Raw genomic sequence first — 20072 nt, 5'->3', positions numbered from 1 at the left:
GTGTCTCCTATGTGCATGTGCCCTGTTGTTGTGGCTAAGCCACATTTTCCTTCAGTCCCATTATCTACAGTGGCTTTCTTTGCCTCTTGTGGTCAGTGTTTTGTTCCCTGTGGTGTTAGTGGGCCAGTCTGGGGCTGCCTTGGTTTAAGTCAGACTAAGCATTAACCACAGATGTGGTAGCACCAAACTGCAAGGTATTTTCCCTGTGTTGCCTCTGAAAGGCTTTCACTGCTGTGCGAGACTTGCAGTCAGACCAGTTGTCTGCCTTCAGCATACTGCTGAGGCTTCTGACTGGTGTGTGTGGTTATCTTCCCCTCTCTCCAGGGCAGGAATCATTTTGGAGTGGTGCTAGGCACTGAAGGGGCTGTGTGCACACTGCCAGGTGTGTGGCACCTCCTTTGATGGGTTCCAGACAAGAACATATTGGAGGGAGCAGATCTGCAACATGCGGGAGGGTGGTGTTGCACAGGGCAGCAGTGCAGTGGTGTTAGCAATGTTTGGGCCACTGGTCCTCTGTGGGAGTAGCCCTGCAGCTCCAGGACTGAAGCAGGCCTGGCTGGAGACAAGCCTGGACTGAAATAGAGCACAGGGGAAAAGAGGAGGACAGGGGGTTGGTGTTAGCAAGTTAGGTAGTGTCAGCACCAGGGTGGTTCCTGTACGTGGCCATGTGTTTATGCTAGGGGATAAGGGAGGAAATTGACCCCTGCCCACTCCGTTATTCCTGGAGAAGTCTCCCAAGGATCTCTGCCCCTTTGGGACATGCTCTGAGATGAGTAAATTACTCTCCCTCCTGCACACCCCAGATGTTTTTCAAACTGCAGCTTCTATACTATATCTCCACGGGTTATTTTTTGTATTGTCTCTTTAAGGGTCGGGAGTCAGCTTCCTTTTGACTTCCCTGGCTCTCCCAGAGCTGAGCCTGTTGATTCTAAAATCCAGGTTTTAGTTCTACTAGTTGTAAGAAGTCACAAAATTTGGCCCCTCTAGTTTTCAAAGCCAAATGTTATGGAGATTCATCTTCCTGTGTGGGCTCCTCAGTGTAAGGGTATGTTTCTCTTCCCTTTCCATGCCCACAGTCTCCCTCCTTCCCAGGGATAGTCCTGCAGGTCCATTTAGCTTCCAACTGCATCTCTTCCCTTCCTACCCTCTCCAATGTGGCTTCTTCTCTATATTTAGTTGTGGAGTTTGTTCTGCCTGTCTTCAGGTCATTTTCTGAGTTATTCACTGGTGTGTTATTTAGTTGTTATTTGTGGAACAAGATGAGCTTGGGTCCTCCTACTCTGCCATCTTCTTTTACATTGTTTTTGACTGTAAGAAATATTAAAATGTTTAAAGATGCTGAAGATGGCCAAATGGAAAGGGAGACATTAAAAATACAGAAAAAGTGAAATAGAATAACATAATGATTAAGACTCCAAGGCTTTGCACACACTCCCTTGCATTTACTCCATCTGGCCATCTACCATTTATTGTTCAGCTCTCAATTCAGAAATCAAGTATTACAAAAAACCTTACAGAATCCCCACTCCGTGTTTCCAAAGCGATTGAGGCTTATCCTACCATATTTAATGACTTTGTGGACTTGTTAGACTCCCTCACTAAAGATCAAGTCTAGTTAATCCTTGTAACCCCCAACTTCAGTCAGAGGACTTGGTGCACACAGTAGTAGGTTCTCAGTGCCTGCTAAATAAGTTTGAGGAGAGAGAGAGAGAGAGAGAGAGAGAGAGAGAATGAATATGAGTTGGTCTTGCATAAAAACAGAATGGAATCATCTTTTTCTTGAAGGAAAACACATCAAACCATCATTTTTGTGGTTTCAACTAAGGTAGGTATAGTTATAACTCCTTTATTATATCTGAAGGCTGAAAGAGAAAGTATAAAGGGAACTAGATACTCTATAGTTTAAAATAACTAGTTGAAGGGTGCTTCGGTGGTTCAGTTGATCAAGTGTTTGACTCTTGGTTTCAGCTCTGGTCATAATCCCAGGGTTGTGGGATGGAGCCCTCCTCCAGGCTATGCACTGAGTGGAGCCTAGTGGAGCCTGCTTGGGTCTCTCTCTCTCTCTCTCTCTCTCTCTCCCTCTCTCTCTCCCCCCCTCTCCTTCTGCCCTTCTCCCCTGCTTTCACTCTCTCTCTCTCTCTCTCTCTCAAATAAAAAACAAATAGGGATGCCTCAGTAGCTCAGTTTGTTGAGTGTCTGATTCTTGATTTCAGCTTAGGCCATGATCTCACAGTTTGTGGGATCGAGCCCTGCGTCTGGCTCTGTACTCACAACTCAGAGCCTACTTGGTATTCTCTCTCTCCGTCTGCCCTGCTCACATGTGTGCACATGCTCTAAATTAATTAATTAATTAATTAAACATGTTTAAAAAACTAGGTGATTCTAATTGGGGGTGGGTTGTGGGAGGCAACCCCTTTCAAATCAAATGTAATGAGAAAATATACTCTTCTTCTTTATGCCTTTAGATTTACTGTCCCAGAAAATTAATGTTTGTTTTTGGACAATATATTATTTTTTTGAGAGAGAAAGAGACTGAGAGAGTGCACACATGAGTGAGAAAAAGGGGCAGAGGGAGAGAGACAATTTTAAACAGGTTCCACACTTAGTGCAGAGCCCAATGCCAGGCTCGATCCCACGACCCTGGGATCATGACCTGAGCCGAACCCAAGAGCTGGATATTCAACTGAGTGAGCTACCCAGGCGCCCCAAGGGCAATATATTATTAATATAACATTTACTATTTCACAGTTCATGTGAGTCAGGAATCACAAAATGGCTTCGCTGAGTCCTTTGAGCCAGAGTCTCTCACAAGGCTACAATCAACATGTTGGATGGTGCTATACAGATCTTCCTTGACTTACAGTGGGATCACATCCCTCTTAAATCAAAAATGTCATTAAGTTGAACATTCATTTAATACCACCAACTTAGCTTAACCTTCCTTAAACATGTTCAGAACACTTACATTAGCCTACAGTTGGGCAACATCATCCAGCAGAAAGCCTATTTTACAAGAGTGTTGAACATATCATGTAATTTATTGAATACTGTGCTGAAAGTGAAAAACAGCCCAGTTGTTCAGGCACAAAAGGGTTGTCCACCCTTGTAATTGCCTGGCTGACTGGAAGCTTTAGCTCACTGCCTCTGCCCAGTGTCATGAAAAAGATTGTACTGTATATTGCCAGCACTGGAAAAGATTAAAATTCAAAATTCAAAGTATAGCTTCTACTGAATGTGTGTGTGTTGGCTCCATACCACTATAAAGTGAAAAAATTATAATTCAAACCATTCATAAGTTGGGGGCTGTCTGTAGTCACCTCAAAGATCAGCTGAAGGAAGAATGTGTTTCCAAGCTCACTCATCTGGTCATTGGCAGGATTTCGCTTCTCATGGGCGACTGCACTGAAGGACTCAGTTCTTTGCAGACTGTTGGCTAGAGGCCTCTCTCAGCTCCTTGCCATGTGGGTTTTTCTATAGGGGATCTCACAACATGGCAGCTGGCTTCATCAGAGTGAACAAGAGAGAAGAACCAGAGAATGTGTGAGCAACATGGAAGTCATAGTCCTCTCTAACCTAATCTTGAAAGTGACATCTCATCACTTTTGCTATATTCTTTTGTTAGAACCAAGTCACTGGATCCCTCTGACACTCAAGAGGAGGGGATAATACAAGGAAGTGAATATCTGGAGCACAGATCACCAGGAACCATTTTAGATGGTGCCTACCACCACAATGTAGTCATGTTTGTCTCTTCAGGTACAGTAGGAGAGCAACAGTTGTGCAATCTACATTAATAGTTACATCAAAGAAAGGACCCAACTCTTTAAGTCCTAACCTACTTTGGACCCACTAGGAGAGCCAGCTCCCCACAGCTATGCACCAAAGCAAAAAGATAAAATATCTATGTGATTTGACATGCCTGATCAGCCTCTGAAACCACAGGGCATCATTTCAGATTGAATGATGCAAATTTACAGAACTGCACTAATGAGGCAAGAAGTATGAATCCAGGGAGCCACCACCATCCTTGGTTTACCAAAAGGTTGGTAAAACTTTCATAGGGAAGAATTAAAAAATGAGGCTGAAAAGAAGAAAGGTACTATCTTAGCCTAATTCACCAGAAAACAGAGACTGAAACAAAAGCTTAAGTATACATTCTTTATTGAGAAGTGTGAACCAGGAAGCAGGATCAAGGGATGTGTGGGAATAGGGAAGACGAAAAACCACCGCAAAGATGCATTATCAAGTTGGACAATACTGTAGGTGACTTACTGTAGGATCCACTGGGACTGGTAAGGAGTTGCCTAAGATACATCTCCAGGCTGTTACTTAGAGATAAAAGGAGGGTAGTAGTTATCAGTTGGATCCCATCCCGATTGCTCAAAGTCTTCCCTGTCCAAAGCCATGAGCCTCAGTACTCCTGAGTTGCATAAGCATGAGAACCAGAGTCAGTTTCTACACTGTTCTTCCCTATGGAGTCATCAGACAAACCCCAGGTGGAGAGTGAGAAGCAAGCTCCATGGGCCTGATGTGAGATATTGCCAGGTTGCACCTAGAGGAAGCTGAAAGAAGACGCAGAGGATTGGTTGCCACAGCAGTAGTTGAAATAAAAGATAAGTGAGGCCTAGATACTCTGAAATGGTTCACAAGAGGTTTCACAAGAGGTATCTGATACAGGGACAAATCTGAAAGCTTCATAGTCAGTGCAGGTGACTAGTTATGTGACTCCCTTTTTGAAAAACCTAAGTTGTTCAACATCTTAGTTTGGGCTTCTTAAAAAGCATACTCTTGAGTGCAAGGCTTTAAGTATAGAAAGTTTATTTGTGAGGTGATTCTAAGAAGCACAGAAGACGATATGGGAAAAGTGAGACAGAAAAGGAAGAAAAGCCACAAATGTGCTTTATTGAGTGGGGTTAATGAGGGGTTTTCCACTGTTAATGAGTAGGCAACTAGGACTCAATCCCACAGAGACTTCTCTGAGAAACCATGTGTGACAGCACAGAGTTATCCCTGCAGTGCTGAGGTAGCTGGAGCTTTTATTCACCCACCCCAGCCCCTATTGGTTGAAGATCACCCCCATAGGTGTAACTCTCCCTCCACACTTGTGTGTTGCACACTTGCCTGTAGCAGAACAAGCTCCCATGGGACTGAAGACAGCCTTCAGGCAAAGGAAAGAGACATGGGGGTTTGAGGTAAGAAACTCTGTCTGTGAAAACCATCCTCACAGTGAACTTAAGAAGACCACGGGGATATGAGGCAGGATATTGACAGTGTTTGCCACAGAGAGTTTTCCTTTGGATTCAGGGAGAAGCTCAGTCAGTGCAGAGTTTTGGCCTTTTCTCTCCCACACTGCAAATCCACTTTTAAAATTTGCCAAACACATCAGTAGAGATTCATGTGTATTTGCAGTCTAACTGGTGATCCTGGCTAAACTGGAGTGGCAGTCTACCCCAGTCCCATGGCTTCCTTGAAGGATACCCTGTCCTAGATTTCCTCTCAGTGACCAGCAGTACAGAAAACAGTGACACACAGATGACTAGGTGCCTAGAAAAGAAACTGAGTGGGTAGCTTAAGGGAAATGTGACACGAAACTTCCCCCATGATCTCTACACTGACCTCTGGAAGATAGAGGCTTGGACTACAATTTGGTGGCTGAGTGTTAATGGTGGGGGGAGAGGGTTGAAGTCAGAAAAAAAAGGTCATCTATGAAAGTAAAGTAAGTAGTCGGGCTGGAGAAATGAAAATAATGGAGAATATTTGAAATAGCCCTTGTTGAGAATGAGAAAAGGAGCAGACTTTAAAAAACAGGATTGTTGGGTGGTATGGCAAGTCATATTGGGCTGGTGCTAGTCAGTCACCAGAGTGGCATTTTGTCCAGTGGCTTCTCTTGAGCCAGGATCAGACCCAGGCACAGATTTATAAAGGTGGATGTCACCTTGGTGTTTTTTCTCTTATTGGGTTACACCACTCAATATAATCTGCCCAACTGGTATAGAGTTTTGCATCTAGTTCTCCACCTGTAAAGTGAAGAAGCATGAGGCATTTTACTAGACAAAGAGAGCTTCAAAGCTCCAGGATTATGTTTTTGATAAGTCTCTCTCTCTCTCTCTCTCTCTCTCTCTCTCATAGTTATGAACCCCTTAAAGCAATTGACTATTCATTACTCATCTGTGTGTTCCAAATACCTCAAAATTATGAGTAAATGTTGCTGAAATAATGATGGAATGAATTGTAAAGACTCTGGGCTCATCAGCTAGTGTCTACTTCTTTGTTCCTTCAAACTAAGAAACTATGGGGGGAAAATAGAAAAAACTTAAGAATTTGGGAAGCCTTTTCTGGTTTATTAATAAAATAGGAAGAAAAAAGGGGCACCTGGGTGGCTCAGTCAGCTGAGCTTCAGCTCAGGTCACGATCTTATTGTTTGTGAGTTCGAGCCCTGAATCAGGCTCTGCGCTGACAGCTTCAGATTATGTGTCTCCCTTTCCCTCTGCCTCTCCCCTGCTCACACTCTCTCTCTCTCAAAAATAAATAAACATTTAAAAAATAGGAAGAAAAGTAAAAGAGAAGACTGAGTTAGTCTGAAAACCCAACAACTTAAGACCTTTCTTAAAACACAGCTTTCACTTTATAAGAAAAGTAAAGATGTGGGGCACCTGGGTGGCTCTTTCGGTTGAGAATTCAGCTTCGGCTCAGGTCATGATCTCACAGTTCGTGGGTTCAAGCCCCACATCAGGCTCTGTGCTGACAGCTCAGAGCCTGGAGCCTGTCTTCAGATTCTGTGTCTCCCTCTCTCTCTGGCCCTCCCCTACTCACGCTGCCTCTCTCTCTCTCTCTCTCTCTCTCTCTCTCTCTCTCAAAAATAAATAAAACATTAAAAAAAGAAAAAGAAAGATGTAAAATGTTTGGTTGGTAAAAACAATGTATGCATATTTATATTCCATTCTATTTCACAGGGATTTTAAATAGCATTATGTGTGTTTGTAAAAAAAAATGCAATTACATAAGACAAATTTTGTGTAAAATAGTATTATTCATAGTGAGGTAGTGAGATATTAAAACCTCAAAGAGTATTCAGTGGTTTTTTTGAAGGTGTTTCTGGATAAGATTAACATTTAAATCCTTAAGACTGAATTAAGCAGGTTGTTCTCTCTAATGGGGGGGGGGGCTTGTCCAGTCACTTGAAAACATAATAAAACAAAAAGGCTGACCCTCCTCTGAGTAAGAGAAGCCTATGTCAGCTAACCACCAACCAATCCACACACATGAGCAAACCCTGCCAAGAATTAGCCATGACACCTAGCTGAGTTCAGCATAGATCAGCTGACCCTAACCAACATATACCATTAAGAGAAAATAAACGCTTAGAGTTGTATGCCTCTGAGATCTTCTGGTTGTTATTATGCGGAAACAGCTGACGACACACATTTATGTCTGTCTCTGTTGGGCTTACAATATAATCTGTATTGCAGTGGGTCACAAAAGGTTTGAAAAGCCACTGGTCCAGTAAAGCACCATGCTTCTCCTTCATTCCTTGCTCTTTAATAAGGCTTAAAGAAAGTTCCTCTCTAGAAGTGGTTTCTTATAGTAACAGAGAATGAAGGTAAACATAGAGAAAATAGAGCTGAGAAATGAGGAATGAGATGTGTACATGAGAGAGAGAGAGAGAGAGAGAAAGAGAGAAAATTAATAGCAATAGCAATCAGGGCCCTATGCCCACTGCAAGCCTGAAGAGCCACAAATTTGGCCTATGCTAAATAGAATCACATTATTCTGATAACCAAAAGTAATGAAATCAGATCAAGATGTAGCTAAGAGACCCAGTAACCAGAAGGAAAGGGGGTCTAAATATAACACAGTTGGTAAGTTACTTTTAACAAATCCTGTATATATACAATCAATTGAGTTTCTTCAGGGAACCTGTTTCTTTGAAACGCTATCTCTAGGAATATTTTATTCCTAGTAAACGACCATTGTATAGATTTGGGGTGCCATTTCCTGGTCTCTTTCTGGAGAAGCTCTTTGATTTTATTTCTAATCTATACATTTAATAGTAATAATTAACATCTGAATATTTACTATGTGCCAGTTACTGGTGTGTGTTTGTGTGTGATCAATGTCTAAGTGCCAAATTTATAGACCATTCTATACATTACATTTAGATTACTATCTCCAGTCTACAAGAATAAATATTAGGAGCCCTCTTATCTCATGAGCAGCATTTTTCTAAAACATTTTCAAGTCACTTTCGAGGGTTATTTCCACAAATGAATTTAATGTTAGTTTGTTTCCATTTCAGTGGTTGACCTATCTAATTTTGTCCCCAAATCTTAATTTTTGTTAATGCTTATTTTATTTTTAAGAGAAAGAGACAGAGCACAAGTTGGGGAGGGGCAAAGAGAGAGAGAGAAAGATTCCAGGATTTAAAGCAGGTTTCAGGCTCTGAGCTGTCAGCACAGAGCCCGAAGTGGGGCCCAAACTCATAAACTGTGAGATCATGACCTGAGCCGAAGTCAGATGCTTAACTGACTCAGTCACACAGGTGCCTCTAATCTTATCCCCAAATCTTCAGATTACCTCAGAATTTGGATCCTAGACTGATTTTAATGAATATGTTTTTTTTAATGTTTTTTATTTATTCTTGAGAGACAGGGACAACACAAGCAGGTGAGGGTCAGAGAGAGAGAGACACACAGAATCTGAAGACAGGCTCCAGGCTCTGAGCTAGCTGTCAGCACAGAACCTGACACGGGGCTCGAACCCATGAAATGTGAGATCATGACCTGAGCCGAAGTTGGATGCTCAACCAACTGAGCCACCCAGGTGCCCCGCTTTAAATGCCTTTTCCAATTGAAAAAACATTTTAAGTACTTTATTGTCAAATTAGTTTCCATACAACACCCAGAGCTCTTCCCCACAAGTGCCCTCCTCCATCACCACCACCTCTTTCCCCCAATCCCCCTTCAACCCTCAATTGTTTTCAGTATTCAATAGTCTCTCAAGTTTTGCATCCCTCTCTCTCCCCAACTCTCTTTCCCTCTTCCCTTCCCCCTGGTCCTCCATTAATAGCACTGCTAGGGATTTACCCAAGGGATACAGAAGTGCTGATACATAGGAGCACATGTACCCCAATATTCAGAGCCGCACTGTCAACAATAGCCAAATCATGGAAAGAGCCTAAATGTCCATCACCTGATGAGTGGGTCCAATTGAAAAAATGTTGATTTGTGAATTCTATTTTTTGTAATTTGTAAAACTTAGGGAAAAAAGTGTGTTAGGGAAGGATACTATGATTTAAGGGCAGAGTTAAGATATAAACTTTAAACTTGTTACTGTCTAGTCTTTTCCTTTTTAAAAAAAATTTAGCCAAATAAATATTTACAAATCATATTTGTATGATCTAGAAATTTAGCAAAGCTGCTTCAATCACCATCTCACTTTTAAAAGACAGGATATGTGTTCAAATATAATTCTCCCAGTCACATAAATGTCTGTATTATTTTAAAAGGCAGGGAAATTTTATAGTCTCCCTTCATAAACAATTCCAGAATTTAAAAAACCTTCAGGAAAATGTCCTTTACTTTTAACTGCAAAATTCATTCACTAAACAAATATTGAGAATCTACTATGCACAGGGACCGTACTCAAAGCTGAGAATATAACTTGAGACACTATTTCTTTTCTTAAAGAGAAATTCTTTTTATCATAGGTGCAAACACCCAGAGCTAACCCAGAAAGTTAGAATTCAAAAAGTTCTCAAAAGGTTCAGATAAGCTAAGACAACCCAGTGAAATTAAATGACAATATATTTATCTTCATTTGCTCAGGAGGGGAGGAAGGGAAAAGGAAAATAAAAACCAACTGGAGTCTAAGAGGAGAGACAAGCTAAACAATAACAAATGTGAAAGACACAGAGAATAGAGATCACTCCAGATTTACTGGCCATATGCAGTTGTTGCTGAGAAAAGTTTATTTCGGGATGGATTCATTTTAATGTGTCTTTTTGTTTGTTTTTGAGAGAGAGCTCATGTACGCAAGTGGGGCAGGGGCAGAGGGAAAGGGAGACAATCTCAAGCAGGCTCCACCTCCAGCACAGAGCCAACATGAAGCTTGATCTCACAACCAGGAAATCTTGATGTGAGCAGAAATAAAAAGTAAGTCAGATGCTTCACCGACTGAGCCATCCCTAAGATGGATTAATCTTAAAAAGGTGCAAAGGGACCAAAATATTTCCAACTGATTTTGCACCAATTCAATCTCACATAGTTGGGGGGCTGTGCCTTAATTTAAGTATAAACCAGAGCACTTTAATAATTAAAAAAAAAAAGGTGTTGGACCTGAAAACAGTATCATTAAAGATTTGTCAAAAAAAGGATAAAGCTGCTTACTTTGAAAAGGAAGCTGAAGGGGACATGATTGTCTTTGCAAATATTTAAGGGACCAGTGTGACAGAGCTTGCTAGTTGCCTTTCAGTACCCATTTCCCCCTCATCCTCAGCAATAGAAGCTTGATTTTTATGGAGCACTTTGACATTTCCCAACCTCCTCTGAAGCTAGTGGACCATGTGACTAAGTTCTTAACATTGATAGATCAGCATAAATTCTATTTATTCTATATTTCTAGAAAATCTCCTTAAACAGAAGGGGCACACCCTTTTGCCTTTCTTCCTCCATCCTGGAGTCTAATAGCCATCTTGGATCAAAAGGGCAAAAGTGACACTCTAGGAACGGTGGAGGGCTAAGATAAAAGGAGCCTGGGTCACTGACACCTTCATTGAAGCTGTCATTTCAGCCCAAGACTGCCTACTTCTGGATATCTTTTACATGGGAAGTAAATTTTCATTTTGTTTAAGACAGTTATTTGGGGTTTCTCTTAGATGTAGTTAAACTTTCTAAGACTTAAACATTTTAAAAAATGAAATGATCTACTTTGTGTTGCAGTTTCCTGTCTCTGTATCTGTTTAAATGGAGGTTGTAGGAGCAGCTTCAGAAATGGTAACTATTCTAGGAGGTGAAGAAAAAAAAGGGGCATTGCCAGACCTCTAAATGTCCTGTCAGGGGCACCTGGGTGGCTCAGTCCGTTAAGCCTCCGACTTCGGCTCAGGTCAGATCTCATGTTCTTGGGTTCAAGCCTCGCATCAGGCTCTGTGCTGACAGCTAGCTCAGAGCCTGGAGCCTGCTTCTGGTTCTGTGTCTCCTTCTCTCTCTGCCCCTCCCCCTCTCATGTTCTGTCTCTCTCTGTATCAAAAATAAATAAAAAACATTTAAAAAATTAAAAATAAATAAATAAATGTCCTGTCAGCTCTTTAAGATTATATGGTCCCACCCCCATCCCACCTTGGGAATCTGTGGCTCTCAAAAACAAAATGAACATAAGAAAAACATAAAGCTCCTCCCTGAGGTAAATATGTAAATATGTTTGGGCTCTCCCCACCATTGGGTCCAATGTTGCACAGTATCATCTGACTACATTTTGGAGTTAAACTTATTCTGAGACAGCTACTTCTAAAGCAATAGTAAAGGAGAACCAAAAAGCAAATCAATAGACTTTTCAGCAAAGTTGGTATAATAAAGAAAACCATTATGAATAAAATAGGACATCTGTTGAGGTCCTTCCTGTGTGCCTAGGATAGTTGGTGAATTAAGGTGTAGTTCACAATTACTGCCCTGCTTAATTTTTTTTTCTTTTGTAAGATGAAGATAATACCTCTATCCTCTTTCCACCTTTCCTCTTCTGTTCTACTTTTCACTTCTATTAGGTGGAACCTTACTTTTACATTATTTTAAAAATTATACTTTTCTGAGTTTTGTCTCTTAATTCCTTAAACATTTATTTCCTCAGAACAGTAATACATATACATGGCAAAAGAGATCAACTGTAAGTGGAACATACAAACAATAAAATCCCCCTTCCATCTCAGACTGTGACACCCCTTCCCCAGCAGTAAAGTTTTTTTTATATATACTTTCAGAATATTCTCAGCATGTATAGGCAGATATATTTATTTATGTGTGTATGTTAGAAAGGAAATATATACTAAGGTCTAGATGTTGGTTTTGTTCAATTAAGCAAACATTTATTAAGCATCTACTATGTACAGAGACCTAGATAACCTTTATTCTCTCTTTTCTTTAGCATAAAGTTCCAGCTGTATATGTCCATCTAATAATAGGGAAGAAATACCATTTGGTACTTCAACTTAAAAAAAAAATTTTTTTAAATGTTTATTCATTAAAAAATTTTTTTAATGTTTTAAATTTATTTTTGAGAGACAGAGAAAGACAACGTGAGCAGGGGAGGGTCAGAGAGAGAGGGAGACACAGAATCTGAAGCAGGCTCCAGGCTCTGGCTGTCAGCACAGAGCCTGACGTGGGGCTTGAACCCACGAACCATGAGATCACAACCTGAGCTGAAGCTGCGGCTTAACTGACTGAGCCACCCAGGTGCCCCTGTTTATTCATTTTTGAAAGACGAGAGAGAGAGAGAGAGAGAGAGAGAGAGAGAGAGAGAGAGAGAGAGAGAGAGAGAGAACGAGAGAGAGCACGAGTGAGCAGGGGAGGTGCAGAGACAGAGGGAGGCACAGAATCCCAAGCAGGCTTCAGGCTCTGAGCTGTCAGTACAGAGCCCAATGCAGGGCTTGAACTAGGAGATCATGACCTTAAATGAAGTTGGATGCTTAACTGACTGAGCCACCTAGGAGGCACTCCTTGGTACTTCAACTTTTGAAATATTATATATATGCATAATCCTGTCTATGACTCTACAGCTACTTTGCTTTAAGACACTAAGTGTAGTTCCATTTTTTTCTTTTCTTTTCCATATGAGTACTTTTCTGGAGTAGATTCATATTATTTGTCCCCATTTCCTTAAAGGACTTCTTTACTTCTCAATCCACTGCAGTTTGGTTCTTCTGCTCAGGATCCCAGTAAAACTGCTCTCCAAAATCATTGATGTTCTCCTACTTGAAGCATTGTACACACTGCTGCCTTATCTTAACTGGTTTTCTGTTGTCCTGGTGATCCTTTTTCTCTTTAGATCTCTTTCTACCTTTGCTTTCAGGAAGTTACACTTTCCTAGTTCTCTTATTTCTGTATTTATGCTCAGTCTATTTTATGGATTTCTTTTCCTCTTTATGGCCCTTCAACATTGGTGTTCATCTGCTTTTCATTCTTAGCTCATTATACTTCTCATTTTATATCTTCTTGTGAGATCTAGTTAGGATTCATGACATTAGTTAGCTATAATCAATTGGTAACAAAACACTCTCTGCACTCTTGATCTTAATTATATATCCAATGGCAAGCTGGATATCTCCCCACAGAGAACCCAACATATCTGGAAATGAATTCATTCTCCTTGTCCCTCAAATTGATAAGCCTTCAGTACCCACCAGCCATGTTGTTGACACAATCCACCCAGACACTCAAGCCAAAATCCTGGCATCAGCTTAGATTCCTCCATTCCCTTTACATTTCCATATTCAACCAATCCCCAAATTTTGCTAACTTTACTTCCTAAATATTTGCATCTGTCCCCACTTCTATTCATGCTACCACTACCATAATTTAAAACCTCATTATTTCCTAATTCAACAGCCTTCTAATGGATTTCTTTGCCACATTCAATTTTCATCTAAAATACCAATTGAACTAGATCACTCTCTTGCTTAGATTCCTCTGATCTTTTTCCACTATCTATGAATTGCTTAATTAACCCTTTGAATACTATCAAGGGCTTTATGTGGTTCAGTCCTTGCCTAACTCTCTAGGCCCATTCTGAGTTTATTCCATGCTCCAGAAATACAAAATTATTTGTAATTTCCTGACATAATTCAAGATCCTTTACATTTCCTATACTATTTTAAGATTTTTTTTAAAGCAATCTCCATATCCAAATGTGGGGCTCAGACTCACAACCCTGAGATTCCATCGCATGCTCTACTAACTGAGCCAGCTAGTCAAGCCCCATACTACTTCCTGGAATCCTCAGTATTTTTCATGCTTTTTATGTCCTGTTTAAGAAATAATTTGACTAACCAAAGTTATGAAGACAATAACCCATGGTATTTTCTAAAAGCACTATTGTTTTGCCTTTTATTTTTAGGTCCACAAGCCATTTAGAGTTTTGTTTTGGTTTTTATTTTAGTATGAGTAGGCGTCAAGGTTGTTTGTTTTCCACATATTCAAGTAACCTAACAGCATTTACTAAAGCATCCATTGTTTTCTCCACATTAGTACAGTGTCACCTTTCCATAAATAAAATGGTCACGAATTCTATTTAGTTCCATCGATCTACTTTCCAACACCTGGTAGTTATAAATCCTCCAACTTTGTTCTTTCTCCAGATTGTCTTGGCTGTTCTTGATCTTCTGAATTTTAATATAAGTTTCAACTTGTCATTTGACATACACACAATCTACTGGGATTCTAATAAGGATTAGACTAAATCTATTGATCAATTGGGGTGACTGACATTTTTACAATATTGAGTCTTGCAATTCATGAGCATGCTGTATCTAACCAGTTACTTGGGTCTCCTCTAATTTCTCTCAATACTACAATTTTCAGTACAGTAAAACCTTGGATTGAGAGTAACTTGTTCTGTGAGTGTTCCACAAGACAAGCAAACATTTCTAATGAATTTTGACTTGATAAACAAGCAGCATCTTGCAATCCGAGTAGTATGGACACTGAATGTCACATGTTCACAACTGAGCCAATGGTTCGCTCTCCCTCTGCCGGACTGTGGGTGATCATCTCCCATGCTCAGATGCTTGGTCTCAGGCCACAGTGTTTGGCAGAAATCAGTGACTTTTCAGAATGTTGTCACAACTGGCACTAGTGTGTTATTATCACTTCAAAGCCCCTATGGACAGTCCATTGCTTTTCTATACAAGAGGAAACTTAGGAATGCTTTTTTCTAGGTCAGGTTGCCTGCAGATATAGACCCTTTCCTCTGCTGCCTTATTGCCAGTTACATTAAATATGGTGTATGACAAGTTTATTAGTACTGAACTGTAGTCAACACCCATTCGAGTATATACAATGCCTCCTCCCCCACCCCCGCAGAAAAAGGTTCAAAAGAAAGGTGGTAAGGAGATGATTACAGTGGAAGTTAAGGAAATCATCGAGAAGTACGAATGAGGTATGTGAATGGCTGAAACTGTAAGATTTTATAAGAAGTCTATGCCCGCATCTCATCTGCAGAGGAGAAAAAGGCAGAGGAATCCCTTACTTCAAATGAGATTAGGGAGATGTGTAAAATGTGGGAAACAGTGCAAAATTTTGTAGAAAAGCATCACCCAAATAAGGCTGTAGCACTGATGAATCTGTTTAACGACAATGCGATGTCACATTTCGACAAAATCCTCCAAAGGAGTCAAAAGCAAGTGTCATTGGATAGATTCCTTGTTTTAGCTGCATGAAAAGAAGAAGACTCTATTGAGCCAATAGATAGCAGTGATTCCGTTAGTGATGGTGAAAGTCATCCTACACAATAACCTTCCTCTCATTTCCCTCACACCAGCCACAAAGGTTTTCAAAGGTAAGTGCAGGTTAATTTGCTTATTTTTCTTTACCTTTTGTATTTTATTTTGTACTATATTACGGCTTTATAATCACTTTAATATGAATATTTGTGGGTTGTGGAATGAATCATCTGAGTTTCCACTATTTCTTATGGGGAAATTCGCTTGGATATACAAATGCTTTGGATGACAAGCATGTTTCTGGAATGAATCGTGCTCACAAACCAAGGTTTTACTGTATATAGTTCTTATATACCTCTCATTAAGATTTATCCCTTAGTGCCATGGATTAGATGGTGCCCCCAAAATACCAGCTACTAATCCGTGGAACCTGTAAATGTTACCTTATTTGGAAGAACAGTCTTGTAGGTGTGATTAACTTAAGGCTCTAGAGACAAGGAGGTAATCCTGGATTATCCAGATGGGTCCTAATGCTATCAGTGTCTTTATATAATAGAGGAAGAGGAAAATTCATGACACACACAGAAGAAAAGGCAACGTGAAGATAGAGGAGGAGACTGGAGTGATGTGGATTCAAACCAAGGAATGCCAGCAAATACCAGAAACTAGAAAAGGCAGGGAACAGATTCTCACTAAAGACTTTATAGGGAGTACAGCTTTGCTGACACCTTGATTTCAGACTTCTGATCTCCAGAAATATTACAGGAGTTTTTTTCAAGCCACTGAGTTTGGGGTAATTTGTTACAGCTGTCACAGGAAGCTAATACACTAGGTATTTGATATCTTTGATGCATTTGTATGTTAAACACGTTTTTAAATAATTAATTTTCTAATTGCTTAGTGCTAGTATTTAAAAATATAATTGATTTATGGGGTGCCTGGGTGGCTTAGTCACTTAAGCATCTGACTTTGGGTCAGGTCATGATCTCACAGTTTGTGAGTTCAAGCCCTGTGTTGGGCTCTGTGCCAAGAGCTCAGAGCTTGGAGCCTGTTTCATATTCTGTGTCTCCCTCTCTCTCTGCCCCTCCCTTGCTCACATTCTGTCTGTCTGTCTCTCTCTCTCTCAAAAATAAATTTTAAAAACATTTACAAAGTACATATATAATTGATTTATACACTGTATCCAGCAATTTGCTAAATTCTTTATTAATACTAAAGGTTCATAGATTATAATTTTATTTAGACTATCATGACTTCACCAAATAACAGATTTATGTATTTCTTTCCTACCTTTATACATTTTTTTCCCTAGCCTTTTTGCAACTGCTGGGATGTCCAGTACAATAGTCAAGTATTGCCTCTTATAGCTTTTGATTTTTAATGTTTATTCATTTTTGAGAGAGAGAGAGAGAGAGAGCGCGAGAGCGAGCAAGTGTGATCAGGTGGGGGCAGAGAGAGAGGGACAGAGAATCTCAAGTGGGCTCCGAGCTGTCAGCACAAAGTCCAACTTGGGGCTTGGTCTCAGAACGGTGAGATCATGACCTGGGCTGAAATCAAGAGCTATGCTCAACCAACTGAGCCACTGTGCCACCCCTCCTCTCACATTTTTTGGTTTTGGAACTATAAGAATGTATCATCTCTTCCAAATTTAAACTACAATAAAAATAGTAGTTTATTGTATTTTATTTATTTTTAAATTAGGAAAACGCCAAACAAAATAACAAGCATTATTCTAGTTAATGAATCCAGCGACCTTTCAAACCCTTCTCATGATTCTGCATCATTGGGATTTATTTATTAATGCTTTCTTAAAGCCGTCTTCCTTGACCAGATTATTTTCCTCTAACCCCTTATAGATATCCCCAAGATTTTCTTCTTAGGTCTTTCCTTTTTAAAAATACTGTTCTTGTTAACTGTTGGGAAATCATTTTAAGGCTTATTATTATTCTTCAGAACCAGGCCCAGTTTCAGGTGCTTTCCTTGTCTTCAGGGGCAAAACAGAAAGAAAAGCCCCCATCCCTGAAGTTCTTTTCCCAAGAATGGAATGCCCTTGTTATGCCCTCTTTGCTTTACTAAATAAAGTGCATAATTTTCTTTAAGGGTTTTACTAACAATTAGAAATGTTACAAAAGTCCCCAAATCTTTACCAGGTTTTAATCCTTGACTATATGCAGAAATTCCTTTCCAAACAAGAGGCTAGAAGGAGTTGCAAAATTGGGGAGTTAGAAAACATGCTGGCCAAGAGGCCTCAGAACATTTATCTTTTGTGAATTCACTTAGTTCAGGGGTCTTTGCATTACAGGACCAGAGATGCTGAATCATGTTCATTAGAAGCTTGTGTATAAAAATAAAAATACCAATGTATTAATTTACAGTGAAAAATGTAATTGTCATAGAAAATGGCTATTCACTTCATTTGGCCAAGACATCTCTCATCGTAGAAAACCTATGTGGGACTTAAAATAATATTCATTACTGTAGTTATTGAGAAAAGTAAAAGAATAGGCTTAGTTGTATGACTTAATGGAATCATATCAAACTTTGAAATATCAAACTCCCTCCACTATCAGAACAAGATAGGTTTTGTACCTGCTCAGGAGACTTTCTCTTTAGACAGGGATCTTGCCAAATTCTTTACTTCCCAGGCCTTTTGCGGGGGGGGGGGGGGGGGGGGGGGCTCAATTCCTGATTGAGGCATTTCTGCTATAGGTATGTTACTGCTTTCAGGGAAGTCTTGCTCTGGCTGGAGAGGCTTATTTCTGCTTTGAGGCACTCCGCATTGACCTATAACAATTCATACAGGACAAGCTTCAAGGGTTTGGAGAAGACCCTACCTATGGATTCCAAATACTGCTTTGCATACGTCTGTAGGCTCGATGTTCACAGGAAGTCATCAATTCTTACTGCTGAGCAAAACCAAAAAATGAGAAAAGCAAATCATAAATAGTTCCCAATGCCAGGCAGCCTGGCACATAGCAGACATCCTCAAATCTAGTGAACGAAATATGCAGTTCCCTGTTCCTTCTGGCTAATGCAATTCAGAAAAGCATTACAGAGCACATTCCCCGCCAGACTCGAAAGGCTGCCAGAATGCAGCTCTCGCCTCACCTCTACTGGGGGACTCCGCCCTCCCTATAACTCTGCTCCAAGCCCCGACCAGGGGTCAGCACGGACTGAGTAAGCAGCAACTGGACAAGGCCTGGGTCCTAATTTTATTTCCTCACTGATAGCACCCACTTCTAACAACAACAACAAAACCATTACGAAAAATGGATAAAAATAAATAAAAAGATGAGAAGAGAAACCGGGGGAAAGGTTTTAAAAAACAAACAAACCAAAACACCTTTTAGCAAAATACAGCTGCACTGGTCAGCACTGGAAACTCATCTCGGCACCCTCAATTTCTCTAGGGAGTCAGGACCCAGTTCTGGGATTCAGAAACAAAAACTACAGCGTCCAGATAACCACGACCGCGACTGCTACTCTGGCCCGCTGGGCCTGGAACTCGCTGGGCGCCCCGCTACACAGTCCGACTCCAGGGCGGGCAAGGGGGCGACACCAGCTCGACGGCGGCAGGGAAGCCACGAAACCGAGCAACCGAACCGCCGCAGTATCTCAAGGGGCCCCGGCTCCCGCCGAGACTGGCCGGGTCGTCCGGACCAGCAACCCCTCGGAGAAAGGGGGGCCGCTCCTCTGACTCCGGCGGCCGCGGGTCGCGTCAGTCCTTTCTCAGGCTGGACGCGTTCCTTCCGCCCTACGAGGGCAAAGAGTCCCACGCCCTCGCATTCGCCTCCGCCCGCGCGCCAGAGCGCCCCCTATGAAGGAAGCCCGAGAGGCGGCCGTGCCTCTGCGGCGATTTTATTAGCACACGGTTGGGGTTGCCCGGGCAGTCGGCGAGCGGGGCTTCCCCGCCCCTCCCCCTCTCCCCCTCCGCCCCTCCCCGCCCCGCGGCCGGAACCTCCCTGCGGGGCGGAGTGATACCGGCCGCGGCGTAGAGCGCGGCGCGGCCGACTGGGGCGCCCGGGACTGCGCGGGGCGGGCGGAGGGAGGAGGGGAGAGAGGCGGGGCCGGGGCGGGTTGTTGTGAGGCGACTGCGCTACTGCCGGACCGGGGCGGTTATGGCGGCTCCATATTAACACCCTCCTCCTCCTCCTCCTCCGCCACCGCCGTCTCCTCCTCCTCCTCCTCCATCTCCTCCTCCACCTCCTCCTCCTCCTCTCCCTCCCGCCCTCACTCGTAAGCCATCTCCCCCTTCACCCTGACGCCTACCGCTTCCCCTCACCTTTCCCCCTCCCCTCTTCTACCATGCCCGGCATGATGGAGAAAGGGCCCGAGTTACTGGGGAAGAACCGATCGGCCAACGGCAGTGCCAAGAGCCCGGCGGGCGGCGGCGGCGCCTCGTCCACCAACGGCGGGCTGCACTACTCGGAGCCCGAGAGCGGCTGCAGCAGCGACGACGAGCACGGTGGTAGCCTCGAACTCCTCCCCGCCAGCCCGCCTGCCCCTCTCCCTCCTCCCCTCCCCCAGCCCCCTCCCCTCGCCGCGCTCCCGCCCTCCCTCCCCTCGGAGCCCGGGCGCTGCGGTAGCCTCGAACTCCCGGTGCAGTGCAGCAGCACCCCCCGCGACCCCCGTCCCTCCGCCCTCGACC

The 20072-nt window shown here is 42.2% G+C and overlaps 1 protein-coding gene and 1 long non-coding RNA gene across 5 annotated transcripts in view; one reads left to right on the top strand and one right to left on the bottom strand.

The window, feature by feature from the left end:
* Positions 1–4190: 4190 nt before the first annotated feature.
* On the bottom strand, positions 4191–19881 carry LOC115288224. Of its 2 annotated transcripts, none has more exons than XR_003906884.1 (3): positions 19707–19881; positions 18259–18330; positions 4191–4562 (listed from the first exon to the last, which is right to left on the bottom strand). It is a non-coding gene; the product is annotated as an uncharacterized LOC115288224 (long non-coding RNA). The 2 variants fall into 2 exon arrangements; XR_003906883.1 differs by lacking the exon at positions 19707–19881 and adding an exon at positions 18768–19110.
* RCOR3 (REST corepressor 3) overlaps positions 19495–20072 on the top strand; it is a 51795-nt gene continuing 51217 nt past the window's right edge. Inside the window, exon 1 of one of the 3 annotated variants that reach the window (XM_029935332.1) lies at positions 19495–19889. In XM_029935332.1, the coding sequence (XP_029791192.1) occupies positions 19730–19889 (160 nt within the window). In that variant the 5' untranslated portion in view covers positions 19495–19729. Of the gene's footprint in view, positions 19893–20072 lie in introns of all 3 variants that reach the window. The other 2 variants (XM_029935331.1, XM_029935330.1) reach the window with 2 other exon arrangements.

The sequence above is a fragment of the Suricata suricatta genome, chromosome 3 (assembly GCF_006229205.1).
Source record: "Suricata suricatta isolate VVHF042 chromosome 3, meerkat_22Aug2017_6uvM2_HiC, whole genome shotgun sequence".
In the NCBI taxonomy this organism is placed as follows: domain Eukaryota; kingdom Metazoa; phylum Chordata; class Mammalia; order Carnivora; family Herpestidae; genus Suricata; species Suricata suricatta.
Note: the sequence above shows the minus strand (reverse complement) of the source record. Positions and strands in the feature narration are given on the sequence as shown.